The sequence below is a fragment of the Phoca vitulina genome, unplaced genomic scaffold (genome assembly GCF_004348235.1).
Source record: "Phoca vitulina isolate PV1807 unplaced genomic scaffold, GSC_HSeal_1.0 scaffold2, whole genome shotgun sequence".
Taxonomy (NCBI): Eukaryota; Metazoa; Chordata; class Mammalia; order Carnivora; family Phocidae; genus Phoca; species Phoca vitulina.
Window position 1 is genome coordinate 67316545 of NW_022589705.1, and position 27562 is coordinate 67344106.

Below are 27562 nucleotides of genomic sequence, written 5' to 3' on the forward strand. Positions count from 1 at the left end.
AGGTGTGGCTGCTGGGAAGGAAGCCCAGAGCGCTGGGTCCAGCGACACGGTGGGTCTGGATGTCGCACAAGAAGGTCAGCAGGACTCCCCTGCTTCCATTTCCCTCTCCAAGCCAAAGCTAGCTGTGACAACTGTGCTGAGGACGGACAAGGACAAGGGGAATGGGAGCTCTCCCCAGTTCATTCCCAGTAAGTGGGGACACAGGGAGGACTGCAGGTGAAGATTAGACCAGGCGTAGTGGAGCACCCGGGAGGGAGCTACAACACGATGTGTGAAATGTCACAGACAGAGACGCACAAAGCTGTGGGAACCCCAAGACCGACTCTGCTGGGGATCCAGGAAAGAGCTTCGCAGAGGACGTGACACTTGAGTTGGAGCCTGAGAGGTGGAGAACGTGAGGGGGACACTCTGGATGGCAGCTGCGTGCGGCCAGCCCCCCAGGCTGAGAGCACGCCGCTGCTGAGGGAGAAGCTGCCACAAGCAGGTCTTGAGTAGAGATTACCGTGCGCCGAGCCAGGTGACATTCGGGCTGCTTGCTGAAGTGAATGTAGTGGTTCTACAGGCACAGAGTTTGCAGAAGAGCGTTCCAGGCTGGGGGGACAGCATGTGCGCAGCACGAAGGTGAAAAAGACTATGGCCTAGTAGGGCAAGGCCACCCCAGGGTTATGGCCCAGGAGGCTGCCTCAGTTCCCTGGTGCTCTGGCAGCTCTGAGAAGCCTTCTTACTAAATTACAAGTTATCGGTTGCATGCTGTGTGGCTGGAGTTGCCCAAAGCCACACTTCCCGATGCGGGGAGGCATTCCTATATCAACAAATGCCAATCACCTGGGTTTATATACACGGCCCGGACAAGTCCTGACGGCGCCTGGCCGAGGTACATTACTGGAAGGTCTCCCGGAGAGCCGAAGCATCCGGGGTGTGAGGACACCAGGTATGCCCCGACCAGGCGCCCGCTGCTGCGTCGGCCAGCATGAGGCCACAGGCCGCACGGACGTGGGATCCTCATGACTGCCTACGAGGCAGGGCTGTTCGCAAGCTGGGATTCAAACCCAGGTGTGCTTGACACCAAAACCAAGCTCTTTGCACTGGCACAGCCTGAGGCGGGGGATCCCCAAGTCACGTTCAGTCTCTGTTGAGATAGCATGCATGAGATGCTGTGAACCTGGCGTAGGCACTGACCGGGCCCGACCTCAAGCAATCACTGGCCCACTGGTGAAGTCAGGTGGCAGAGACGCCCCTCCCCATAGCCCCTAACCAACTTCACCCCAGCGCCAAGTCAGGACAGTCTGAATATGGTAGGACCACTGCTGTCCCAGGTACAAAGCTCTCTGCTTCCCGAAATCCAGGCCAACCTTCAGAAAAAAGCTGAAATACAGCCAGTAGCTCAGTGCAGTCATGGCCTGGGAAGAAAATGACCAACCTCCGGCCAGAGGGAGCGTGGGGGCTGCAGGGAGCCCGTGTTCTTGCCCTCCTCTTGCTGCCTACATCCAGCCCCCAGGCCCCAGCTGGAGAGGGCTCATGGCTGGACAAGGACCAGAGCTGCTACTCACAGGGGTGGGCCCTAGGGCTCCGGAGGCAGGGCTGAGAAAGGGCAGTCTGTCCTTTCTTCCTTCAGCAAGTGCTCCTCCATGGAGTCTCTGTGTGAGTCGCCGAACAGATGGAGGGAGCCAGGCTCACTCCTGAGCCTGCATCCTCAATGCAGCGGTGCCCATGCCACCAGCTCTCCTTGGCCAGACCACAGCCCCCAAACCCTTTGCTTCCTCCTGATAATCTGAGCAGCAAAGGAATGCATTTTCCTGAGGGTCCGAGACTTTGCTGGAGGCTGCTGGAGACAGGGCTGGGTCAAAGGACCAAGTGTCACGGATGAGCAGTCCTTCCCCCTGGTCTTGAGCCCCGGGGCATGGTTTGCTGCACTCTGCTCTGCATTCAACCTCAGGAAAACTAGGCCACCAGCAGGGCTGGCTTCACCAGAGGAAGCTGCTGGCCATATTTAAAAAAAAAGGTCACTGCTTCTGAGGAAGGATTCTTTCCATCACGGGAACCACGTGGGCTCCCAGGACCTAATCGAACCAGGGGTCATTCTCACTGCATCCTCCCTCGGGAGCAGGGGGAGAGTACAGCCAAGCCCATTGAGGGGGGAAGGACACGGATTTGAGGGGCACCTGTGCATGCATTAGCTTCCGAGCAGGAAGAGAAAGGCACAGGTATATAGGCAGCAGCTTAGAGAGGGTCCTAAGGGCAAACACACAGCTGGGCAAAGTCCTGCCCTTAATCCCCCTTGCAGGTCCTGGGGGTGTGCAGGAGGGTAGAGGGGGGGAGATAGGGAATCAGGTGGAGACAGCCCTTTACCTGGCCAGAACTGCACTGATCACAGCCACCCTTGGATGCATGGAAGCAAGGATAGTGCGGATAGCAAGCACAGAACCATCACTAGGCTCCATAGAGCTGGCTTCTGAGCCCAGGCCCCGGGCACCACTGCCTTGCCCCATATGGGGGTCTTGTTCCATTTGGGGATATGCTTCTTGGGCAAGCTCTGCAGCTGGCCTCTGGCCTTAGACCCTCTTTCCTGAGGGACTGAGCAACAGAGTACAGAGTGTCCTTTTGTTTTTTCCAGCCATCTGTTTTCAAACTTCTCGAGTGGTCCTGCTGCAGGAAACTTCCCCAGACTAAGCCCCTGGAACACAGGGAAGGAGGATGGGTCTGTCCCAACACAAGAGGCATGGAGATGCCACAGGGCCAGCTGTCAACAGACCTGCCTTTGTGATGCTGCCAGGAGTCAGGCTTGTGTTTTCCTCATCAGGGTCTCCCAAGAGCAGAGACCACATCATCTTGGACAATCTCGTCCACCCTCTGAGGTTCGTGTATGAATTACCTCTAAATTGTTCCTCCAGCCCAGACCTCTCTGCTGAGCGGTTCACTGAACTATCGGGGTGGGGCTGTGGCTTCCCTCTGGCTACTTCATTTGCCTAGGACTGGACTCCATGCGTGGCATTGGGCGGACGGTAGAAAGCTCTCATGACCGAAGGCAGGCATGGTGGGCTGGTGTCCTGCCTCCCCCTGGGAGAGGTCAGGCTTCAGCACTGCTTCTCCCTTCTCCCTCTGGCTAGTTCCCTGAGGCCAGTCACACAGCGTCCATCCCCATTCCTCGAAATGCAGACAGAGTCAGGAGGGCAGGACCCAGTCCTGAAAAGGCCAGCAGCCTCCGCTCTGCCCACCTTCTGCCTCGGCCCTGGGATATGTGTGGGTGGAGCTCGGTCGGGAGCCCTCCCTCTCACTGTGGAGCCAGAGAGACAGCCCCGCAGCGCTGTTCCTGGCCTGGAGCCTCTCGGCTTGGGAGAAGGGCCAGGATCACGTTTTGTGCTTTCACCAGCTTTTGCTCTTCACAAGCAGCTCAGCTCCCCACGTGGGGATCTTGTACCTCAACCAAGAAAAGCAAAGCTGCTAATCTGACAAGATCAATCCTCAAATACCACAGGAATGCAGCCGGCCTGCCTGCCTGCTCTCACCAGGGACTGCGCTTCTAAGCACCTCTAGGATTCTGGCTGCCCCGCACAGCCTGCAGCTTGGTCTGCGAGGGAGGAGGCTGCTCCACGCCCGTGCGTGCGACCTTGATACTGAAGCCCCATCCTCCCGGGCACGGCTCAGGGATCACCTGCACCAGGACTTCCCCACTCATCTCTCGCCAGCCCCTCCTGCCTAAGGGCCTCCTCTGGGCCTCCAGAGCCTTCTGTCCCCACGGCGTGCAGAGCACATATTCTGGATATGTGCTTGTGTCTGTGTGTGCTGCCTCCCTTCGTCTTGAGGTCAGTAGGTATAGACGAGGAAAGGGGGGGCCCGCCCTACTCACTTCCAAAGCCTGGGCTCTTACCGCTGCAGTCCCGTGCTTCGCAAGCCATCTGTGAATAAGGACCAGCTTGTTTTGCTTTTGAAACTTCAAGTCTGTCACAGAGTGATACTTTTATGAAGTATAAAAATGGGGGCACCTGGGTGGCTCAGTCGGTGAAGCGTCTGACCCTTGATTTCAGCTCAGGTCTTGATCTTAGGGGCATGAATTCAAGCCCCGCATTGGGCTCCACACTGGGTGTGGAACCTACTTAAAAAAATAAAAATAAAAATAAAAATAAAAATAAAAATAAGGGCGCCTGGATGCCTCAGTCGGTTAAGCGTCCGCCGTCGGCTCAGATCATGATCTCAAGTCCCAGGATCGAGCCCCGCATCAGGCTCTCTGCTCAGAGGGGAATCTGCTTCTCCCTCTCCCTCTGTGCTCTCTCCTTCTCGTTCTCTCTCAAATAAAAATCTCTTAAAAATAAATAAAACAGGGGCACCTAGGTGGCTCAGTCAGTTAAGAGTCTGCCTTCGGCTCAGGTCATAATCCCAGGATCCTGGGATTGAGTCCCACATTGGGCTCCCTGCACAGTGGACAGCCTGCTTCTCCCTCTCCCTCTACCTTCCTCTCTGCCTACTTGTGCTCTCTCTCTATCTCTCTGTCAAATAAATAAATAAAATCTTTAAAATAAATAAATAAATAAAATAAAAATGAATCACTAGAAAAATTAAAACTTATATAAAATGTAAGCTCCATTTTTTAATTATTAGATTCAACTGACATAAACTTACTCTAGTTGCTATAGATATTTCTAGAACTTTATTATCAATTTCTCAAAAATCTGGCTGCAGACCAGCTCACATCACTTTTGATTCCATAGCACATACCAGGTTTCCTACTGACTGATTCTCAAGGGTTCTGCCTGGCATTCACCTTGAGGAGAAGCTGGAGAGGGGACAAGACAAGGCTCCTCAGGTCCTGAACCCGGCAGGAGAAAGATACTGACATCATCCACGGCAGTTAGCAAACTGAGGCCTAGCCCCTCATCTGCAGCAGATGAATTCAGAACCAGGGAAAACCCAGCAGGTTTTCTGCAACAGTCACCAGTGCAGAGAAGTATGGGTCCCCAATCATCTAGGGAAGGAGATTTTTCCACAGAAAACAACTTCTAGCCACTTACCGCAGACTCGCCTATAAGGGTTAGGGTAGAGAGCAAAGAGGAAGGAGATTCCCAGCTCTAGGGTACAGGGCGGGGAAGGGAGGGCTGGTGGGGCTAAATTCCTTGAAGGGTGGGGGAGGCAGAAGGGGGAGGTGGAGACAGGAATGGTGTTAATTTTTTTTTTTTTAGGATTTTATTTATTTATTTGACAGAGAGTGGGAGAGAGAGAGAAAGCACAAGCAAGGGGAGCAGCAGAAGGAGAGGGAGAAGCAGACTCCCCGCTGAGCAGGGAGCCTGATGTGGGCCTCGATCCCAGCAGCCTGGGCTCATGACCTGAGCCGAAGGCAGACGTTTAACGGACTGAGCCACCCAGGCGCCCCTGGAGCAGTGTTAATTTAAAAGCAGATCATGGATTGGTTCCCAGAGGTCAGAACAACCGACACTGAGGAATACATGAAGAAAAAACTGACAGCAGAGGAACCAAGAGGACAGACGGCAACTCCTCCAGCTTCAAGCTGGAGTCCAGGTCAAGGACAGGTATTTAGCCTGCCTAGCCCACAAAGGGCTGCAGACCCTTGCACACAATGCAGAGAAGCTTGAGTTACGGAACGCTCCGCACTTCCCAGAAAGGCCCAGCACCCAGAGTACCCACTGAGAATATTTAAAACACTCTCCAATCAAAAGGAATCTGCTGCATTCCCCTACAGGCTCATGGTTCAGAGCCGTGACTCAGGAAATACGGTGGAGCTGGTGGGTTTGATTCCTGGCTCTGTGCTACTGTGACTGTGGCCAAGTTAGAGCTTTTTCATCTGTAAAGTGGGCATAAATAACACTTATTCCAAAGGGTTACTGCAAAGACTAAATGAAGTAATGAATATACAATGTTTAGCACAGCGGCTGGCACACAGGAAGTGCTCTATGAAGCTGTGTCACCTTTTATAGGCACAGGCTGCGTAGGTCTGCAGATGGTCTCTGAGGTCCCTGAGGGACAGATTATATATATCTTTTTTTTTTTTTTAAGATTTTATTTATTTATTTGACAGAGAAAGACACAGCGAGAGAGGGAACACAAGCAGGGGGAGTGGGAGAGGGAGAAGCAGGCTTCCCGCGGAGCAGGGAGCCCTATGCGGGGCTCGATCCCCGGATCCCGGGATCATGACCTGAGCCGAAGGCAGACGCTTAACGACTGAGCCACCCAGGCGCCCCGGATTATATGTATCTTATACAATGCTGAAGCTCTAGCACCTAGAAAAGTGTCTGGCACATAGGAGGTGCTCAATAAAGATTTGTTGAACAAATGAAATGGTAGCTATTACATTTAGGTTTACAGGATAGTAGAGCCAACGTGGCAACTTTTAAAAAAAGATTTATTTATTTATTTATTTATTTTAGAGAGACAGAAAGCGCGAGTTGGGGCAGGGGTAGAGGGAGAGAATCTTTAAGCAGACCCCCTGCTGAGCGCAGAGTCCGACATGGGGCTCAATCCCACAACTCATGAGATCATGACTTGAGCTGAAAGCAAGAGTCAGACACTCAACCAACTGAGCCACCAGGTGCCCAATGTGGCAACTTTTCAAGGGCTACAAGAGACTTCAGTATGATAAAACAGTGGTATGAAGGAGTCAGTAAAGAGAATGAAGATCCAGGTTCCTGGGTCTTTAGGTCCAAGATCTAGGAGAGATTGAAGAACCAGGGCACAGGAGAAGGGACTGACCTCAGAGAAGAGATATTATAGAGGGCAGAAGTGTCAGGACACGATGACTAATTGGATATTTGGTTGAGAGAAGGAGAAAGAAGACCTCTCAGATTCTGGCTCAGGTGACACTCTGAAATAGGCAATAGGGACTGATTAGATTTAACAGAAATTCAGTGAGTTGGGCACACTGAGTTTGAGATGCTTGAGAGTCATCCAAGTGGAGCTGTCCAGCAGGAATTTGGGTATCTGGGTCCCAAGATCAGGAGCTAAGAGTCATTGGCACACAGTTGTTAGCTGATACTGTCAAGTAAGAAGTGCAGAGGACCATAACTGAGCCCTGGCAGACATCAGCATTTAGAGCTGGGCACAGGAAAAGAAGGCTGCTTGCCTGAGAAGGAATAATCAAAGAAGTAGGAGGAGAACTGGAAGGGAGTTTGGACAAAGATTACGGAGAGGAGAGAGTTTCAAAATGGAGGAAGAGATCAATACTGCCAAATACTTGAGAGAGATCAGAAAAAGAGAAGGTCTACCCTTGGATTTGTCAGTTAGTCCTTTCAAGTGATCTGAGCAAGAGCATTTCAGGGAGGGAAGCAGTAGGAGTGGAGAAAGCAACTGTAATGAGTCTCTGCACACTCTTGGTTGGGGGGTACTCAACTTGCTCCCAGTTTGGAAGGACAATAATTTTGTAGAAGTGGATGGTGCTCTATTCTCCTCTGTAACTTATGCTATGCAACAAAGCTTAGCAGGGATGCCTTTCAATCCCACCATCCCTCCCTGGTATTGACGTAATAAGAATTCCAGGATCCTTCTTGGAAGAGCAGAGAGGAAGGAGCTTTGGAATGTGGGGATACCAGGTACCCAGTTACCCTGGCCAGGAGCCCACAAGCTTTCAAAACCCCTGAAGGCAGTGCAATAGGCCTCTTGTACCTTCTCAAGCAAGGGTCCCAAAACACGCAGCTGGGACTCTGTCAATATTCCAGACTTCCTGCCTCAGAGAGCTCAGCAAGGTTTCAAAGGCCATCCCTACACTCTTGGGAATTCAGCCATCTTGGACCATGGCAATAATTCCTTAATGGTATGAAAATCACACACACACACAGTCACAGATAGACACCATGCACCTTGGCCTTTCTAAAGCAAAGTGGATCTTAAGAGAAGTGAGGTTTTCCTCTGTAGAGCTGGGCAAGAGGGTGATTTCCCCACCAGTACCTTATCAGCCACCACCAGCCATCTGGTAGACCTCTGTACTTTGGCCACTAGCCAGCCTGATCATGAGACAGCAGCTAGGAGAGGAAGCAGCATGTGGCAGGGCTCTGTAGTCAGAGTGCTTGGGTTCGAAACTTGGCTTCATCACTTCCCATCTTGATGACCTTAAGCAAATTGATCGATTCTCTCCACCCCCATCTTCCCATACTTAAAACTGGATTAGTGACAACACCTATCTCATAAGATTGTTGGGAGGATTAAAACAGGAAAGATAGGAAAAGGTCTCAGCAGACGACCTGATATATCAAGAGGCGTTGGCTATCACTGCTGCTGCTATTCCTGCTCTGGAGCATGGCCATGGCCTGGACTTGGTTTCTGCTTTCTGCTCAAACTGTTTGTCCCAGGCTTAGCCTGTACATGCTATGCTCGCTCCCCATGCTGAGTGGCTCCACTGGCCACCATCTAAAAGACATGATATTAAATCTTTTGCCAAGGGGCGCCTGGGTGGCTCAGTCAGTTAAGTGTCTGACTCTTGATTTTGGCTCAGGTCATGATCTCAGGGTCCTGAGATTGAGCCGGGGGTTGGGCTCCGTGCTGGGTGTGGAGCCTGCTTAAAATTCTTCTCTCCCTCTGCCCCACCAAAAATAAATTTAGAAATTACAAAAAAAAAAAAAAATCGTTCACCAAAGCACAAAAGGTGACTCAAATGTATGTAGCAAAGGATTGCCAGGAAAATGGGGTGTGTCAATTAAGGTTTCATCAGTTATACTTTTTGCTTTAAAAACGTACATACATTCCCCACCCTGCCCCTAAAACTACATTTTTAATGTTGATCATGATCTATTCTGGGATCTTTATTCCTTCCTGAAAAAAAACTTATCTGATCATGAGAAAAGTCATTGAGAAAACGGAATTCATTTAGTAAGCATCTAACATTATAATTTTCTGGAATGATCAACATTTGTAGCCCTAAGATACACCAGCTCATTTCATTTTCTTGACTTAATGAGATAAGTAATACTCAGACTTTTCCAAGATCACACAGTATGCTAAGTAAGAAAGCTGTGAGAACTTTCTGTCTCTACATCTCATCTCTTTCCAATCTTTCATGTATTAGTATATGTCAAAATAATTCTTCTACATCAAAATAATTATTTTCTTCGCTCTTTCCATTAAAAGACTATTCTATCAACATCCCTCACACCCTCGGTCTCTCCGTTTCCTGAGGGCAGAAATTAATATCCTACTAAGTGCTAAGTGTTGGCAGCCATGAACAAGACCATGTCTCTATGCTGAGAAGTTCACAGCCTGCCAGGGGAGAAGAAATATCAAGAAATAACTATAAGTACAATGACAGAGCTATGTGTACGACACTGCGGTGGCACAGATCGAGCAAAGAGTACCTGGGTGGGTGCAGAGGGGTGGAGGAGGTAGAAGACTTCCCCTTCCATGAGAGCACCAGTGCTCACAGCAGAGCAGGTGCTCAATAAATCTGAGTTCCTTTGGGCCTCATGCCCCCTCTTCCCTGTCTCTCTCATTAGCAGAAGATGTCTCCAGGCAGGCAAGTCTCAGGGAAAGAAAGGAAGACTTCCCAGAAGACAGCACAAAGGGTTACGAGGGAACAGGCTGGCTTCGCTGAGAAGCAGGACTCTGTAGGCAGAACCGGCTGGCACATCAGCGTCCCTTCCATTTCCACCACCTGCTCCCCCACATGTACCCGGGTGTGGGAGTCAGTGACTGGCTGGGCTCCGGAAGCAGAAAGGCTTAGGAACAGAGTAAGAATGTATGTTTCACACAGCACTTGGTTAAAAAAAAAAAAAAACACCACAGAACACAAAACATAAAGATTTAATGGTTTAGACTGTGCCAAAACTAACACATCAAAATTGCAGTAAAACCTTCTGTGTCAAATGTTGTTGCTATAGCAGGTGGCTCAGTCAGTTAAGCGTCTGCCTTCGGCTCAGGTCACGACCCTAGGGTCCTGGGATCAAGTCCCACGTTGGGCTCCCTGCTCAGCAAGGAGCCTGTTTCTCCCTCTGCCCCCTGCTCGTGCTCTCTCTCTCAAATAAATTTTAAAAAATGTTGATGCTATAAAAATCAAAATCCTGATTTTACTTAGTACATTTGGTCAAAATATCAAGAAATGCTAGCTACGCACAAGGAAAAAAAAGTAAACAAACCTAAGTTACAATACCAGGGATCACTCTTAACACCAAAAACAACAAAACACAAAACAAAACACAAAACAACCACCACAACAAAAACCCAGATGGATTAATAATTCAAATATAAATAATAAAGTTATAAAAGGACTGGAAGAAAGCATAGAGGAAGGCACCTTCACAAACTACTATGTGCGGATGTAAATCCAAAAACTGCTTACTAAGGGCAATTTGCCAGTAACTTTCAAAGTTGCAAATGCCTGTAATTGTGATCCAGAAATATTTTTCTTTATTCTAGGTGATCTCACATGTGTAGGAAATGATGTATAGAAAAGGTTATTCAGTGATGTAATAATATTTGTAATAGTAAAGATTAGAAATTGCCTAAAAGTCCATCAATAGGGAATTACCTAATTAAATTATTGTACATCTGTACAATGGGACTTCTGTTTCTAGCCATGATGGAATAACAGGGATGGGATTTAACCTCTTACCTTAAACAACTAGAAAACAAGTCAAAATACATGAAAAAAACAGTTTTCAGACCAGTACAGGGATGAGGAACCCAAAGAGAGCCCAGTGGTCTTCCAGAGTTGAGGAAACAGGTCACAATTTAGAAGACCAAAGAGGTTAGAATTTGTGGAGAAGACCAGTATAGAGGACAGAGCTGCACAGAAAGCTCTAGAGATCTGCAAAGGGGTCCCCTCAGATCTTTGGCCAAGCACTTCTCTGTGTATATATGTGAGGAAAATCTGAGGCTGAGAAAAGACCACCAGGAAACAGTAGACCAAACAATTCCTGATGCTCATACAGGGCTGGGAATTGTTAGTATTCACACAAACCTGAGTGGAAATAAATCAAAGTGGAAATACCTCATAAAGCACAAGGCATGGGGTCGAGTCCTCAGAATGGTACCACATTAGAACTGGGGATAAATTAGCCCCAGACAAAAGACCGCACTAACAGTGTTAAAAGCAAGCCTCAAAGGGCTACAGCTGATTCCAAGTAACTCAACCACATGCCCAAGCAAAATCAAGGGCTCTTTGAAAGAATATGACAAAATCTAGCACAGAAAAATGTAAACTTTGCAATGCCTAGAATCTAATAAAAAATTACCAGGCAGGAATACAAAGAGCCAAAAAATATGGGCTATAACCAGGAGAGAAATCATCAATAGAAACCATCCCAGAAATGACAGAGATGATGGAATTAGCAGACAAGGACATGAATACAGCTATTGTAAATATATTCCACATGTTCAAGAAGGTGGAGGAACACATGAGCGTAACAAGAAAAGAAATGAAAGATATAAAAAGACCTAAATGGAACTCGAGAGATTAAAAACTCAATATCTGATATGAAAATACACCAGATGGGATAAATACCTGACTGGACACTACAAAAGAAAACTCAGTGGACGTGAAAACATAGCAATGTCAACTATCCAAAATGAGGCACAGAGAGAAATAAGATTGGGGTCGGTGGGGGAAGAGCATCAGTGGCCTGTGGGATTCCCTAGAATCCTGGGAAGAGAGGTGGGGTAGGAAAAATATTTGAAAAAAATAAGGACAAGAAAAAGTCCAAATCTGATTTTTAAAACACCAACAATTATGAACCCATAGGTCCAAGGAGCTAAGAAAAAATCCCAAACTAAATTAAAGAAAACCACAATAAGGCACATCATAATCAAATTACTGAAAATCAATGAAAAAGAGAAAAATCTCAAAAAGCAGCCAGAGGAAGATAAAGACATTACATATGAGGTAAAACAAGAAAAGAATGACAGAGACTTTCATTAGAAACTATGTAAGCCAAAAGAAAATAAAGTTATAACTTTGAAGTACTTAGTGTGTATGAAATCGTCAACCTAGAATTGTATACCCAGTCCCCCGCCCCCTCCCAAAAAACTTAGAAAACTTAATGTAAAATAAAGACTTTATCAGAGAAACCAAAGCTGAAAGACTGCATTGCCATTAAATCTGACTCACAGGAATCATTACAAGAAGTTCTTCAAGCAGATGAAAAGGGAAACCATATGGAAATATGTATCTATACAAAGGAAGAAAGACCCAGAGTAAAAATAAGTCTGTGGATAACTAAAACAGACTTCCCTCTCATTAAAATTTTTTTTAAAAATTGGGGGCACCTGGCTGGCTCAGTTGGTAGAGCATGCGACTGACCCGTGGTCTCAGGGTTGCAAGTTCAAGCCCCACGTTGGGTGTAGAGATTACTTAAAAATAAAATCTTAAAAAAAATTTTTTAAATTAAATTGTGGTAAAATACACATAACATAACATCTTAAACTTTTTTTTAAAGATTTATTTATTTGAGAGAGAGACTATGTAAGCACAAGGAGGGACAGAGGAAGAGGAAGAGACAGAATCCTCAAGCAGCCTCCCCTCTGAGCATGGAGCCTGATGCAGGGCTCAATCCCAGGACCCTGAGATGATGACCTGAGCCAAAATCAAGAGTCGAACGCTTAATGGACTAAGCCACCCACGTGCCCCCATCTTAAACATTTTTTTAAAGTAAGCTCTATGTCTAACATGGGGCTCAAAATCACAACCCCAAGATCAAAAGTCACATGCAAGTTGCCCCCATCTTAAACATTTTTAAGTGTACAATTCAGTACTATTAAACTATATATATATACATTATGCAACCACTCTCCAGAACTCTTTTCATCTTGCAAAACTGAAACTCTATATCCACTAAACAACAACTTCCCATTTCCCCTCCCTGCCCAACCCCTGGCAACCATGGTTCTGTTTTATGTCTCTGTGAATTTGACTACTCTATGTACTTCATATAAGTGGAATTAAACGTATTTTTCTTTTTTTTTTTCTCTTCGACCTCAGCCGCAGCAACTTCTTCCTAGAAACATCGTCAAAGGCAAGGGAAGCAAGGGCAAAAGTGAGTCTATTGGGACTTCATCAAGATAAAAAGCTTTTGCACAGCAAAGGAAACAATCAACAAAACCAAAAGACAACCGACAGAATGGGAGAAGATATTTGCAAATGACATATCAGATAAAGGGCTAGTATCCAAAATCTATAAAGAACTTATCAAACTCAAACGTATTTTTCTTTCTATGACTGGCTTATTTCACTTAGCATAATGTCCTTAAGGCTCAAACATGTCGTAGCATATTAAAATTTCCTTCTTTTTTAAGGTTGAATAATGTTCCATTGTATGAGTATACCACATTTTGTTTATCCTTCCATCTCTTGAGAGACACTTGGATTGCTTTGGCTATTGTAAAATAACACTGCTATGAACATGGGTGTACAAGTATCAGTTTGCTATGGTGAGCACTGTGAATTGTGTAATACTGATGAATCACAGACCTGTACCCCTTAAACAAATAATACGTTATATGTTAATTAAAAATATATATATCAGTTTGAAACCCTGCTTTCATTTCTTTTGAGTATATACCCAGAAATGGAATTGCTGGGTCACACAGTCATTCCATTTTCAATTTTTTTCAGGAATTATCATACTGTTCCCATAGTGGCTGCACCATTTTACATTCTGGCCAACAGTGTACAAGGGTTCCAATTTCTCTACATCTTTGTCAACACTTGTTATTTTCTCTTTCTCACGCTCTCTTTCTTTTTTGATAGCAACCATCCTAATGGAGATAAGATGATAGCTCATCGTGGTTTTGATTTGCATTCCCTAATGATTAGGATGTTGAACAGTTTTCCAGGTGTTTGTTGGGCCCTCTGTATATCTTCCTTGGAGAAATATCTATTCAAGTCCTTTGCTCATTTTTTAATCAGTTGCTTTGTTGTTGAGTTGTAGTTCTTTATATATTCTAAATATAACTCCACATCAGATATATGATTTATAAATATCTTCTCCCACTCTGCAGGATGCCTTTTCCAGTTCATTTCTAAATCACTTTAGATAACTGTTTAAAACAAAAATAAATAAGAACAATGATATGTGGATTTATAATACATAGATGTAATGCTATTTTGCACAAAGGATGGGAGGGGTAATGGAACTATACTGTTGTAAGGGTCCTAAACTCCAAGTGAAGTCCTATTATATTATATGAAAGTAAATTATAAATTAAAGGCATATTGTAAACTCTAGAACAATCATGAAAAAATAAAACAAAGAGGCATAGCTATTAAGCCAATAGTGTAGGTAAGATGAAGCCATAAAACACATTCAATTTGTCCAAAAGAAGGTAAAAAAAGAAAGAAAAAAAAAAAAAACAACAGAAAATGAGTAACAAGACAGATTTAAACCCAACCATACTGGATTACATTAAATGTAAATGGTATAAGCACTGCAATGAAAGGCAGACATTGCCAGATTGGATAAAAAAGCAAGACGCAACTATGTGCTGTCTACAAGAAACTCACTTTAATTATAAAGACACAGATAGTTAAACATAAAAAAGACCCATTCTGAGTGAACCAGCCCTGAGACCCAACTTCTCTGAGGCTCAAGGGTAAACACAAATATATGCTTCCCCCCACAATACACACAAAAATAAAAGTATGGGAAAACATAAAGCACAATGAAGCTAACTCTAAAAAGGCTGGAGTGGCTACATAAACAAGGAAGATTTCAGAACAAGGATTATTACACCAGGGAAAAAGGGACATTTCAAAACATTGAAGGAATCTGTTCACAGCAAGGGAGTATAACAATCCTAACTGTACATACACTAAATGGCACAGCTTCAAAATATGTGAAGCAAAAACTAATAAATGGAGACCTCGACATCCCTCTGTCAATAACTGATGGAAAATCAGTAAGGATATAAGAGACTTGAAACACAGTATCAACCAACCTAATCTAATTGCCATTTATAGAATACCCAATAACAGCATAAAAATTTCAAATGCACACAGAATATTCACCAAAATGGACCACATTTTATCCCACAACTCAGTTCTCAATCAACTTAAAAGTATTAAAATCATACAAAAAATATTCTGTGATCACAACAAAAATAAACCAGGTATCTGCAACACAAAGATATTTGGAACATCCTCAAATATTTGGAAAGTAAGCAAAACCCTTCAAAAGAACCCATGGGTCAAAGTAGAAATCACAAGTGAAGTTAGAAAATACCTTTAACTCAATGAAAATAAAGAACATCAAAATTTGTGGGATGTAGCTGATACAGTTTTTTTTAAAGACTTTATTCATTTGAGAGGAGAGGGAGAGAGAGGGAGAGCACAAGCTGGAGGGTAGGGGCAGAGGGAGAGGGACAAGCAGACTCCCCACTGAGCCGGGAGCCCGATGTGGGGCTCCATCCCAGGACCCTGGGATCATGAGCCAAAGGCAGACACTTAACCGACTGAGCCACCCAGGCGCCCCAGCTGATACAGTTTACAGAGGGAAATTTATAGCATGAAATCAAAGAATCAAAGCATCAAATCAGTGGTCTAATCTTCTATCTCAAGAAACAAGGAACAAATTAAACCCCAAATAATTGTAAGGTAGGAAATAATAAAGATAAGAGCAGAAAACAATGATTATAGTGAGAAAAATACCAAAAGAGAAAAATCAATGGACCCAAAAGCTAGTTCTGTGAGAAGACCAATAAAAATGATAAAGCTCTAACCAGAAAGACTAGGAAAAAAAGAAAAGATACATAAATTATGTATTTTATGCCAGAATATTCAACAACTTAGATGAAATCCACAAATTCCCGGTCAGGCATAAACTACCAAAGAAGAAATAGGAAACCTGAATAGAAATATGAAAGCTCTAGATCTATTAAAGAAATGAAATTCTTTTTTTTTTTTTTAAAGATTTTACATATTTATTTGACAGAGAGAGACACAGCGAGAGAGGGAACACAAGCAGGGGGAGTGGGAGAGGGAGAAGCAGGCTTCCCGCCGAGCAGGGAGCCCGATGCGGGGCTCGATCCCAGGACCCCGGGATCATGACCTGAGCCGAAGGCAGACGCTTAATGACTGAGCCACGCAGGCACCCCATAGAAATGTAATTCTTAATTTAAAAAACCTTCCCAGAGGGGCACCTGGGAGGGGCGCCTGGGTGGCTCAGTCGTTAAGCGTCTGCCTTCGGCTCAGGTCATGATCCCGGGGTCCTGGGATCGAGCCCCGCATCGGGCTCCCTGCTCGGCGGGAAGCCTGCTTCTCCCTCTCCCACTCCCCCTGCTTGTGTTCCCTCTCTCGCTGTGTCTCTCTCTGTCAAATAAATATGTAAAATCTTTAAAAAAATAAAATAAAATAAAATAAATATGTAAAATCTTAAAAAAAAAAAAACTTAAAATAAATAAATACATAAACCTTCCCAGAAAGGGATTTTCTTTTTTTTTTTTTTTTTTCAGATTTATTTATGTATTAGAGAGAGAGAGAGAGAGGGAGGGCATGAATGAGAGGAGCAGAGGGTGAGGGAGAAAATCTCAAGCAGACTCCCCGCTGAGTATGGAGCCCCATATGGGGCTTGCTCTCACAACCCATGAGATCGTGACCTGAGTGGAAACCAAAAGTCAGACACTCTACCAACTGAGCCACCCAGGAGCCCCAAAGGGATTTTCTTAATACAAAACCTAGGTAGCCCTAGATATCTTTGTTGATAAATCCTATCAATCATTTAAAGAAAATTATTATCGGTTCTACACAAAACTTTCAGGAAACTGCAGATGAAGGAATATTTTCTCACTTGTCCTATGATGTCAGCATTACCCTGATGCCAAAACTAAACACATTACAAGAAAACTAAAGACCAATATTTCAGATGAACAGAGAAACAAAAATCCTTAATAAAACACTACTAAATTGAACCCAGCAATATATAAAAAGAACAATACATTAGAGTCAAATAAAGTTTATTCCAGTAATAAAAGGTTGGTTTAACCTTCAAAAATCAATCAATGAAAAACAAATCATTGTGATTCACCATATTAACAGACTAAAGAAGAAAAGCCACATAGTCATGTCAAAAGATGCCGAAAAAGCAGCATTTGACAAAATTCAACATTATTAATTATAAACATTCTCAACAAACTAGAAATAGAAGAGAACACCCTCTACCCGAAAAGGTTATCTATGAAAAACCTACAGCTAACACCATAATGGTGAAAGACTAAATGCTTTCCCCCTGAGACTGGAAAACAAGACAAGTATATTCACTTTCACCTCATCTATTCAACACTGTACTGAAGAGTCTAGCCAGTGCAACGAGCCAGAAAAAGGAAAAAGAGGCATCCAGATTGAAAAGGAAGAAATAAAACTGTCTTTATTAATAGGAGCCATGATTGTCTATGTATGATATTAGTGTGATATTGGTGCAAGGATAGACATAAACATCAATGGAATGGAACAAGGATTCCAGAAAGAGACCCACATATATATGTTGAGCTGATTTTCAACAAATATGCCAACACAATTCAACGAAGACAGACTAGTGTTCAACAAATGGTTCTGGAACAACTGAACATACATATGCAAAACTATATACAAAAATTAACTTGATACGGGTCATAGACTTAAATGTAAGGGCTAAAACTATAAAAATTTTAGAAGAAAACATAAGAAAAGACCTTTTGACTTTGAACTAGGGTAAGATTTCTTAGATAAAACACCAAAAGCAAAATCCATAAAAGAAAAAATTGATAAACTGGACTTCATCATGATTAAAAACTTCTGCTCTGTAAAAGACATTATTAAGAGAATGAAAAGACAAGCCATAGACTGGAAGAAAATATTTGCAAATTCATCTGACAGAGGTCTTCTATCCAGAATATGTAAAGTTGTCTTACAATTCAATAAGAAGACAAGCAATTTAAAAAACAGCAAGAGATATGGACAACTCCTCAAAGAGAAAAGAATGCCAAATAAGCACATGAAAATGAAGCTGAATATCATTAGTCATTAGCAAAATGCAAATTAAAACCACAGTGAGGTATCACTATAAATTAGGATAGCTACGACTAAAAACACTGATGGCAGGAAAGCAAAACAGTACAGTCAATTTGGAAAACAGTTTGGTAATATCCTGTAGGGTTAAACATACATCCTATATACAAATGTTTATAATGGCTTTCATTATAATCACCCCAAACTAGAATTTACCCAAATGTCTTTTGACTACTGAATAAACACACTATGTTACATCCATACAATGGAATGCCATTCAGCAATAAAAAGGAACTGATACATACAACACACATATGAATCTCAAATGCATTATACCCAATGAAAGAGGCACACTCAAAAGGCTTCCCACTGTATGATTCCATTAATATAAAATTCTGGAAATACTACAGGGACAGAAAACTGATCAGTGGTCGTCAGGGGCTGGGGGTCAGGGGAGGGGTTAACTACAAAGCAGCACAAGGGAACTTTCAGGGGCTGATGATAGAAATGTTCTATTGGACTGTTGTGGTGGTTGCTCAAAGGTATGCATTTATCAAAACCCCTACAACTACACCAAAAAGTCAATTTTACTGCACATAAATTAAACTTCAATAAATCTTACTTTTTAAAAAATTATGATATATCCATACAGTCGTATGTTATGTAATCATTAAACAAATAAGAGTACCATATATGCTGGTAAGAGGATAATCTCTAACATACATTGTTAGGAGCAAAAAGCAAGATACAAAACAATAAATACGTGATGCTTCTATTTATGGTACTACTGGCCTTCTCTGGGGCAGGGATCTGGAGCAGGAGCATATACCCTTTTGCACATTTTCAGTTATTATTTCTTTAACCATATGCTTGTATTACTTTCAATTGGAAAAAGTGAAAAAAAAAAAAAGACAAACCACACCTATATCCAGGTCAAGGAAAACTCACAAGTGTCTGGCCCAGAGGACTGAGTCAAGTAAGCCTAAGAAAACATTTATAAGAATATGGAACATAGCACCAGACACTTTAGAGGTACTCAATAAATAGCTGGGGGAAGAAAATTATTTGGAATGAAGTCAGAAGGCAGACCCTGGACAAAGAGATCTCCATCTGGACACCAGATATTCAGCTAGCAGAGCCCCTATTTTAGACAAGGAGCTAAGCTTGGATTGCTCACATTAGAAAAAGAAAAGGAAAGGGGCGCCTGGGCGGCTCAGTCATTAAGTGTCTGCTTTCAGCTCAGGTCATGATCTCAGGGTCCTGGGATAGAGTCCCGCATCTGGCTCCCTGCTCAGTAAAGAGTCTGCTTCTCCCTCTCCCTCTGCTGTTCCCCCTGCTTGTGCTCTCTCTCTCTCTCTCTCAAATAAATGAATAAAATCTTAAAAAAAAAAAAAAGAAGCATAAAAACCAAATATTCTGGATTTACTTTTGGGCAAGCTGTTTCTCAGCATTCCTCTGCAAGCACGTTGTGTGCCCTAACCTCAGCCTGCTCAGGGATGGGATGCAAGCCATTCCCCCAGTGAACAGATCCCACCCCAAGAGGCCACCTCCAGGACCCCTCCTGGGGTGCAAGTGCTACAGCCCGACTCCCAGAGCATCCTGGGGCAGGCTTTCCCCCAGCCACTCTAAGTCAGACACTCCGAGAACTTTCTGAAGGAACAAAATGACCCTGATAGTCTCACTGCACTCCAGACTGCAGACAAAGTCCATCCTGGCATGTCAGGACCGTCTCTACACTACGGCTTCATGAAAAGAAAACTTGAGAGGAAAAGTCAGATATGGAAGCAAGGCCCCTCAGCAGTGGTAAAAGGAACTCCCAGGGTTTGGCACAGCTTCTTTCAGCAAGCTTGGTATCAGGAAGTCAGGAACTCCAGAATGCAAAATGGACAAAGAGAGAAGGTGCTGGAACGGCCAGCCTCTGAAACTCCTCTTTATTCCCTGCTTTATTTGAATATGCTTCCCTGAAGCCACGTAGTTCTGATACCATGGCTCGGAGCCTCTGTGCTGGGTAGCCTTGTCCGGCTGCCCCTGGGTACCTGGCTTCCAAGGAGCAACCACATAGGTTCGACCTGCTCCCTCCCCTCCATAGAGACAGGCTGGGCTGGCAGGTGTAAGCTCCCAGAGGCAGGATGGGGTAAGGTATAGCAAGGGCGTAGAATGGGACTGGGGTAGGAACCACCCAAAACAAGTCCTTTCCAGGCACCCACAGACTCAAGGACACAGAGGTAAGTCAGAACAGAATCTTGCGTTCTCAGAGCACATCACTTGTACAGCACTGGGTTTCTGACTCCCGGGCCACAGACCAGGCTAACTGGGCTGCGGGAAGAAACAGGAGCACTTACCGGGGAAAGATGGCAGTCATCAGGGCTGAAGCATAGCCAGGCTTGCAAGCTCCCTCTGAAAAGTTTGCGTACTTGGTGGCTAACTCAGCAGGCCTATGGGAAGAGAAGGAAAGTCACAGCTTGCCAGGCACTGAGCAATCAGTAGGGTATTAGTTCTTGAAGAGCTGTAGGTTTTTTTAAACTTTGAATAAAGCTTCATTCTCTACAATCAGCCTTTCAGCCCCTTTTCTATACCAAGGCTTCGTGGGGGGAGGGGGGAATCCCAAACCCAAAGCCCTAAAGGAATAATAGGTAGATAAATTAGCAAGGCCCCTCTTATAGAATTTCATAAAAGGAACTCACTGGGTTTTGCACAGATTCTTTGCAGCAAGCTTAATACCAAGGAAAGCAGGAACTCCATCCAGGCTCCCAGACTGGGCAAGTGGAGCCCGGAGACCTAGGGAGAGAGCTGCCCAGGCTTTGACTGTCACAGGCACTGCCCTTTCAAGCTTCATTGTGGGGCCCTACATACCAGCCATGCCTGCTTCTATTCTCTCCACACAGACATTCAATGACCCAGCCAGTGGGAACCACTCTTAGTGTCCTGAAGTCAAATATACGTTGGGGCTATTGCTGTAATGATTAGATGTTTAGCTGGAGACGCTCTCCTGCTCTCCTATTCTCTCTGCCTGGAATGTTCTTCCTTGTCCCTCTCCACCTGGCTATGCCTACTGGTCCTTCACAACTAAGCTCAGGTCTCAACTTCGCCGGGAGTAATTCCCAACCCCCAGGTTGGGCTAAGTGCCTCCCCTGTGCCCCACGGTCCGTCCCCCTGCCACCCACATTACATGCCATACTGTACTGTAATAGTTGGTAGTATGTCTCCCTCATTATACTGCGAATTCCCAAGGCCGGAGTCTGACCTAACCCTGCATCTCCAGTCCCTTGTGAAGAGATGGGCCCACAGAAGATGCCTATAATTTTCTGAAGGAACAAAATGACTCTGATACGGTCTCGCTGCACTTGTATTGAAATCAAGACAATCTCAGGAGCCCCCAAGTCAGAGTGTTTGCTGAATATCTGCGGAATATTTTTTCAGAAGACTTGTGTGTCCTAGCTCTGGTTTTGTGGTGGCAACTGCAGTCAAATCACTTCACGTCTTTGGGCTTCCATGTCCTCAGGTGTTCCATGCGGGGCTGGAGTCACGGCCCCACCACCAAAAATCCTTGCCGGTGCAGTCCCGAGAAAACTACAGCCGAAGAAGAGGACTCATTCAGCGACTGCGAGGTTGGAGGCCCTGCATGCTGGGGCACCTGAGGGAGCCCTGGCGGGCTGCCAGTTCCCAGACCCAACCTCCCCCGCCTCCACCCTTGGGCCCGCGGCCAACACGCTGATGCCCAGCTGCTCTACCGTGCTGGGGCCCCCTGGTAAGTCTCCCCTCAGGGCTGCCTTCTGCAGGAACTGGGTGGGGCAGGTCTGGGGGGACGGGGGCTGGCGCCTGGCCTGGAGAGCCAGAAACGATGATGCCGCTGCCCACCGTGTGTCATGTGTGATTCACGCGTGTGCCCCTGTGGGCCTAGCCCGGGGCCGGGCACAGAGGAACTGCTCACTGAATTTAGACAAACTCATCTGTATCCATGTGCAATTTCTTCCAGAAAATTTTTTTTTTTTTTTAGCCTTTCCTACCAATGAAATGTAAAGCCAGAAATGCAGATGCAAATGCCTGTGCTAAGCCAGAGGTGAGACTTTATTTGGTAGGCCAAAGAAAGTCAGAGGTTTAACAAGAGAATTCACGTAACAGTATTTTCTTATGTAAACAACTTACTTCCGAAACAAAATGTAAACTTCAGTACAACTGATGAACTTGCGGGAAGCTCTTAGACTAGGCAGAGTGACTGAAATACAGATTTTTTTCAGTTCTTCAACAGCCATGTGAGTAGGTGCTATTAGTTATTAATTTACACATGAGCTCAGAAAGATAAAGAGACTTATCCAAGATCCTACAGCCAGGAAAGTGGCAGATAGCAATGCAGGAGCTCCTAACATGGACCATGGTAAGCGCCACCACACAGGGAAGCACCGAGTCCTCGGATAGCTCAGAAGTGGTCAGCATTGGTAGAGAGGGATAGAGAAGAGGGTCAAGAAGGCCTCACACTGCTCTTTGAAAGTGTGTAGACAAGCAGCGAGGTGCTGTGAGTCTCTCCTATCCGTGCCTCCCAATCCCCCACTATCTGTTTGCCTGCCTTGTGACTGTGGGTTCCTGTTTTCTTTCTGGATTCCAGAAAGTTTCACATTGAAGACGAAAGATGGATGGCAGTTGCCCCTCTAACACAGTGCCCCCCAGCAATGTACATACAACAAAAGACAAGCCTTTGGCCATGTCTTTCCTCTCTGGTTTACACCATCAACCTCTGGTGAGGTGCTTCAGGAATAAGGAGCATGTGCAGCCCAAGGTCTGCGGACTCAGGTAATCTCTCATGGAGAAGAGGGGGCACTGGCCAGCTGGAGCACAGGGAAGCCAGAACCCAGCCAGGAAGGCTCTTCCCATGATAGTGCAAGGTAGCCAGATGTCGAGGATGAGCAGCTCTAAATCAACCCCCCATTTAGAAGGCAACAGTAACTTCTAAAACATACAGCCCCGAGGACAGTGGGCCAGGTCAAGTTATTACCAAATTAAAATGCCTTAGCAGTGGCCTCCTGACTACCCCAGGGAGAGAAGAATAGGGGGAGTGTTGGGGATTCTGAGTCATACAGCACCCTGGGACCTCTGGGGCAGTTAGCGGTCAAAACCACCAAGATTAACAGTCGCCAACTCCCTCAGGCCAGAATAGTTAGTTTCTCTAAGGCACTCACACTCCAAATGCCAGGAGGCCCCCACAGATGTCTGATCAAATCATTCAGCCCTTGTTCTTCTCATACTCTCCAGCTGGCCTTTCATTTTGGGCGATTTAGCATTTCAACCAGTAAGAGCACCCATTGTCCTGCAAACGTGACTACTAAGCCCCTGGGGTGAAGAGTGTGAACCACTGCACTCAAGAGGAAATCCAGGCAGACAGACTGGAACCCAAGAGAAGGAACCACACTTCCATTCCCCCGCTTCACCCAGGAGCATGGAGTTTAAGGATCAGGCCAAGCAAAGGGTTGTAAATGGGAAGAGCACAGGATCTGGAATGAGAAACTCACAGAGGACACTGGCGCGTTGGTGGTATAGTGGTGAGCATAGCTGCCTTCCACAGAGGACACTGGCAAGTGGTGTGACTTGGGCAAGTGATGGAAAATCTGATTCTCGGCTTCCTCATCTGCAAGTGGGAACCACTCAATTCCCAGGGACCTTGGGAGGATGTGGTGAGAAAACACACTTGGAGGGGCTGGCTGTCCTCTAGAGCACCGAGCACCACACCAATGTTATGTGAGAGATGAGGTGGCAGAGGCAGGCATCCAAATCATGATGAATGATGAATGCTTCACTCAAGTTTGGATTCTATGATGGGGAGCGTCACTGAATGACACCCAGTGGGAGAGTGCATTCAGGGATCAATGTTTGGGAGGTGAGGAGGCTTCGAGAGGCTGGAAGGAGCAGTCCATGAGACAGAACACTAATCTGGAGAGAGTGAGTGTTCTCTCGGTTGCCAAAGGCCAGGAAGTATCTCAAGGACATAGGAACCACCTGCACTGAACACAGTGGAAGGCCTGGCAAGGTGTGGCCACCGGCTTGACAGCTGGCTTTGGCAACATGGAGGTTACTCCTGACCTTGACAAGAGCTGGTTCACTGGAGAGTGGGGGTGAAAGGCTGATTTCACTGGGATTAAGAGAAAACAGAATGAGTGGAGTCATGGAATAGAGACTACTATTTTTGCTATAAGGGGAGACAGAGAAATGGGGCAATAGATGAAGGGAGGAAGCAGGGAAAGATGTTTTTGAGGTTAGGAGACAATTTAGCACGTTTGTAAGTTGGTTGGAATAAGAGGGAAACTCCTGATGTGGCAGATAGGACTGTCCTTGAGGAGGTGGGAGGGGGGAAGCAGGGGGAAGGACCTAATACAAAAGTAGGAGGGCTGGCCTTCCTCTGCTCACCCTGCTCCACGCTGGCCAGTGACTGCCTAGTCATCTTTGCAACACTTGGTTTAAGCACCAGTCCCTTCCCCAGCAGAACCAAGCTACCTGGTCATGACAATGGAACAAGACCGTGTAGGTAACACCTGGCACACTGCTTGACAAGCAACAGTGAATAAATAGTAGTGTCCTTTCAAGCCAGTATAGCAATTTAATCAGAGCTAGCCAATATTATTGTCGGGAGGACTTGCGTGAACACACAGATAAGAACCCTCGGCCCAGGGCTGGCCCCACCACTGCTTCTTCAATGCTATCCTCCCTAACCTTCCTGATGAAGATGCATTTCTCCAATTACTAGAGATCTGTGTCTGGAACATGACTTGGGAAATGGCAGAAGCAGCTTAGGTTAGCTTTAGTAACCCTATTCTGTCATTAAACATTTTCATTTTTGGGGCGCCTGGGTGGCTCAGTTGGTTAAGCCACTGCCTTTGGCTCAGGTCATGATCCTGGAGTCCCTGGATCGAGTCCCGCATCGGGCTCCCTGCTCGGCAGGGAGTCTGCTTCTCCCTCTGACCCTCCCCCCTCGCATGTGCTCTCTCTCATTCTCTCTCTCTCAAATAAATAAATAAAATCTTAAAAAAAATAAATAAATAAACATTTTCATTTTTCTTTCTTTCTGAAGTAGACTAATGAAAGAAAGGCTACTTAACACTGCCATAGATCTTTTCAGCTCCGAGATGAAACTTTTCTCCTTAAGGATAATTTCTATCTCCTCTGACTGCCTCTTCCATCTGACTCCATTATTACAGATCTGCTGGCTCTTCTTGCATTATCGTTAGTCTCTTCATTCACCCACATTTGGGGGCGGCCAATCCATCCTGCCCTGGGCGTCACTGACCCCTTGCTCTTGTGAACGCCAATGCAGGCTGGGGCTTCCATATAGATTTTGCCCCACTTACGGTGATCTATAATAAACTTGGCAGCACTGTCCTATGTCTCTTTCATCACTTTAAGGCAGAGGGACCGCTTGATCTGAGCCATCTGGAATCTGTGGTATTTCTCAGCTCTAGAGGACCTGCCTTTCAGCTCTTGCTCCTTACTGTGCACTGTAATACCTTTTCAACAAACCAGGCCACTCTGCTCTTTGATCACTGATTCTGGAGTTGACATTACTGCAGTTTATCTTTGTCTCCAGGACCTTGTCATTTATTTCATTTTGGCTGGGAGGATGCTCCCCGGTAAGCTCTTGCAAGCGCTTTAGCCTGAGCTGTACCGGCAATGCTCACAGAGACTCTCCATGAGGGATCTGTTGCAACTGCTCCAATTCAATTCTGTTTCTACATTTCTTAAAAACAAAACAAAACAAAACAAAACAAAACAAAACAAAAACCACATCCTCTTTCAGGGTGGTAGTGGAAAGAACATGGAAACTAACATTTACTGAGCATAAACCATATGCTAATATTGACCTAATTATTTCGTTTAGCTTTACAGTAATTCTCTCAGCAGTACAGCCCTGAGATCCAGGCATGCAGGGTGTAGGGTCCGAGAGAAGACATGGCTGGAAGATGCGCTGTTCTATTTTTAACACTATAAAATTTCAAATGATAAATTTTGATAGGGATTGCATTGACTCTGTAGATTGCTTTGAGTGGTATGTACATTTTAACAATATTAATTCTTCCAATCCAAGATCATGGAATATCTTTCCATTTATTTGTGCCTTCTTCAATTTCTTCCATCAAAGTCTTATAGTCTTCAGTGTACAGGTCTTTCACCTCCTCGGTTAAATTTATTTCTAGGTGTTTTACTCTTTTTGAGGCAACTGTACATGGATTTTTAAGGAGTTTCTCTTACTTATAGTTACTGCTGTATAAAAATTCAACTGATTTTTGTGTATTGATTTTGTATCCTGCAACTTTACTGAATCCATTTATCAATTCAAACGGTTTTTTGGTGGAGTCTTTAGAATCTTCTCTACACAATATCATGTCATCTGCAAATACAGACACTTGCACTTCTTCCTTTCTGATCTGGATGCCTTTCTTTTTCTTACCTGTTTTGGCTAGGACTTCTAATACTATGATGAGTAAAAGTAGTGAGAGTGGACATCCTTGTCTTGTTCCTGACCTTAGAGGGAAAGCTTTCAGCTTTTTACTGTTGAGGATGATGTTAGCTGTGGGCTTGTCATATATGGTCTTTATTATGTTGAGGTAAATTCCCTCTATACGCAACTGTTGAGAGCTTTTATTATGAATGGATGTTGAAATTTGTCAAATGCTGGGGAGCCTGAATGCCTCAGTTGGTCAAGCATCTGGCTCTTGATTTCAGGTCATGACCTCAGGGTCATGAGATCCAGCCCCATGTCAGGCTCCATGCTCCACGGGGAGTCTGCTCGAGATTCTCTCTCCCTCTCCCTCTGCCCCTCCCACCCTGCATGCTTGCTCTCTCTCTCTCTCTCTCTCAAATAAATAAATAAATCTTAAAAAAAAAAAAAAAGCAGGTTTCAGAGAGCCAAGGTACTATGAATACTAACAGTATGATTAGTTTTTTCTTGTGGCAGGAGGTGTGAATTAGCCAGGAATGATGCACTAGACAATAAAATACACGAAGAGATGCCTGAACCTGAACAGAAAGAGATGGCATCTGGGTATTGCGAAGACCCTTCATGTGTACTGAATGGACAATAAACAAATACATAAGCATCTCTTCCTTCCCCACTCTTCTAAATCCTCATCAGTAAATCACTGTATCTTACATGGACCCATCAACGTATTTATACACCAGAGGTGTTACAAAAAATATTTAGCTGGGGGGGGGGGGGCGCCTGGGTGGCTGTCGGTTAAGCGACCGCCTTCAGCTCGGGTCATGATTCCAGGGTCCTGGGACCCTGCTCAGCGGGAAGCCTGCTTATCCCTCTCCCTCTGCTCGCACACTCTCTCTGTCAAATAAATAAATAAATAAAATCTTAAAAAAATTTTTTAGCTGGGGCTCTGCATACCCTTGGTGCAGCCCTACTTTAAGGTAAGTATTATTCTCATTTTTGACAAGACAAACGGAGTCTAAAACCCATCCTCCGCTCTCAACAAAACCCTTGCTTTCTTTGGTATAAAGAACAATCGGCATAAAGGTAAAAAGACTTGAGTTTAGGGGCGCCTGGGTGGCTCAGTCGTTAAGCGTCTGCCTTCGGCTCAGGTCATGATCCTGGGGTCCTGGGATCGAGCCCCGCATCGGGCTCCCTGTTCAGCGGGAAGCCTGCTTCTCCCTCTCCCACTCCCCCTG

At 45.2% G+C, this 27562-nt stretch overlaps 1 protein-coding gene across 2 annotated transcripts in view; it reads right to left on the bottom strand.

The window, feature by feature from the left end:
• Window positions 1-27562, bottom strand: part of ST3GAL3 (ST3 beta-galactoside alpha-2,3-sialyltransferase 3) — a 182188-nt gene that overhangs the window by 55793 nt on the left and 98833 nt on the right. For both annotated transcript variants that reach the window (XM_032430828.1, XM_032430819.1), the window contains one exon: window positions 20248-20340. In XM_032430828.1, the coding sequence (XP_032286719.1) occupies window positions 20248-20340 (93 nt within the window). The remainder of the gene's footprint in view (window positions 1-20247; window positions 20341-27562) is intronic.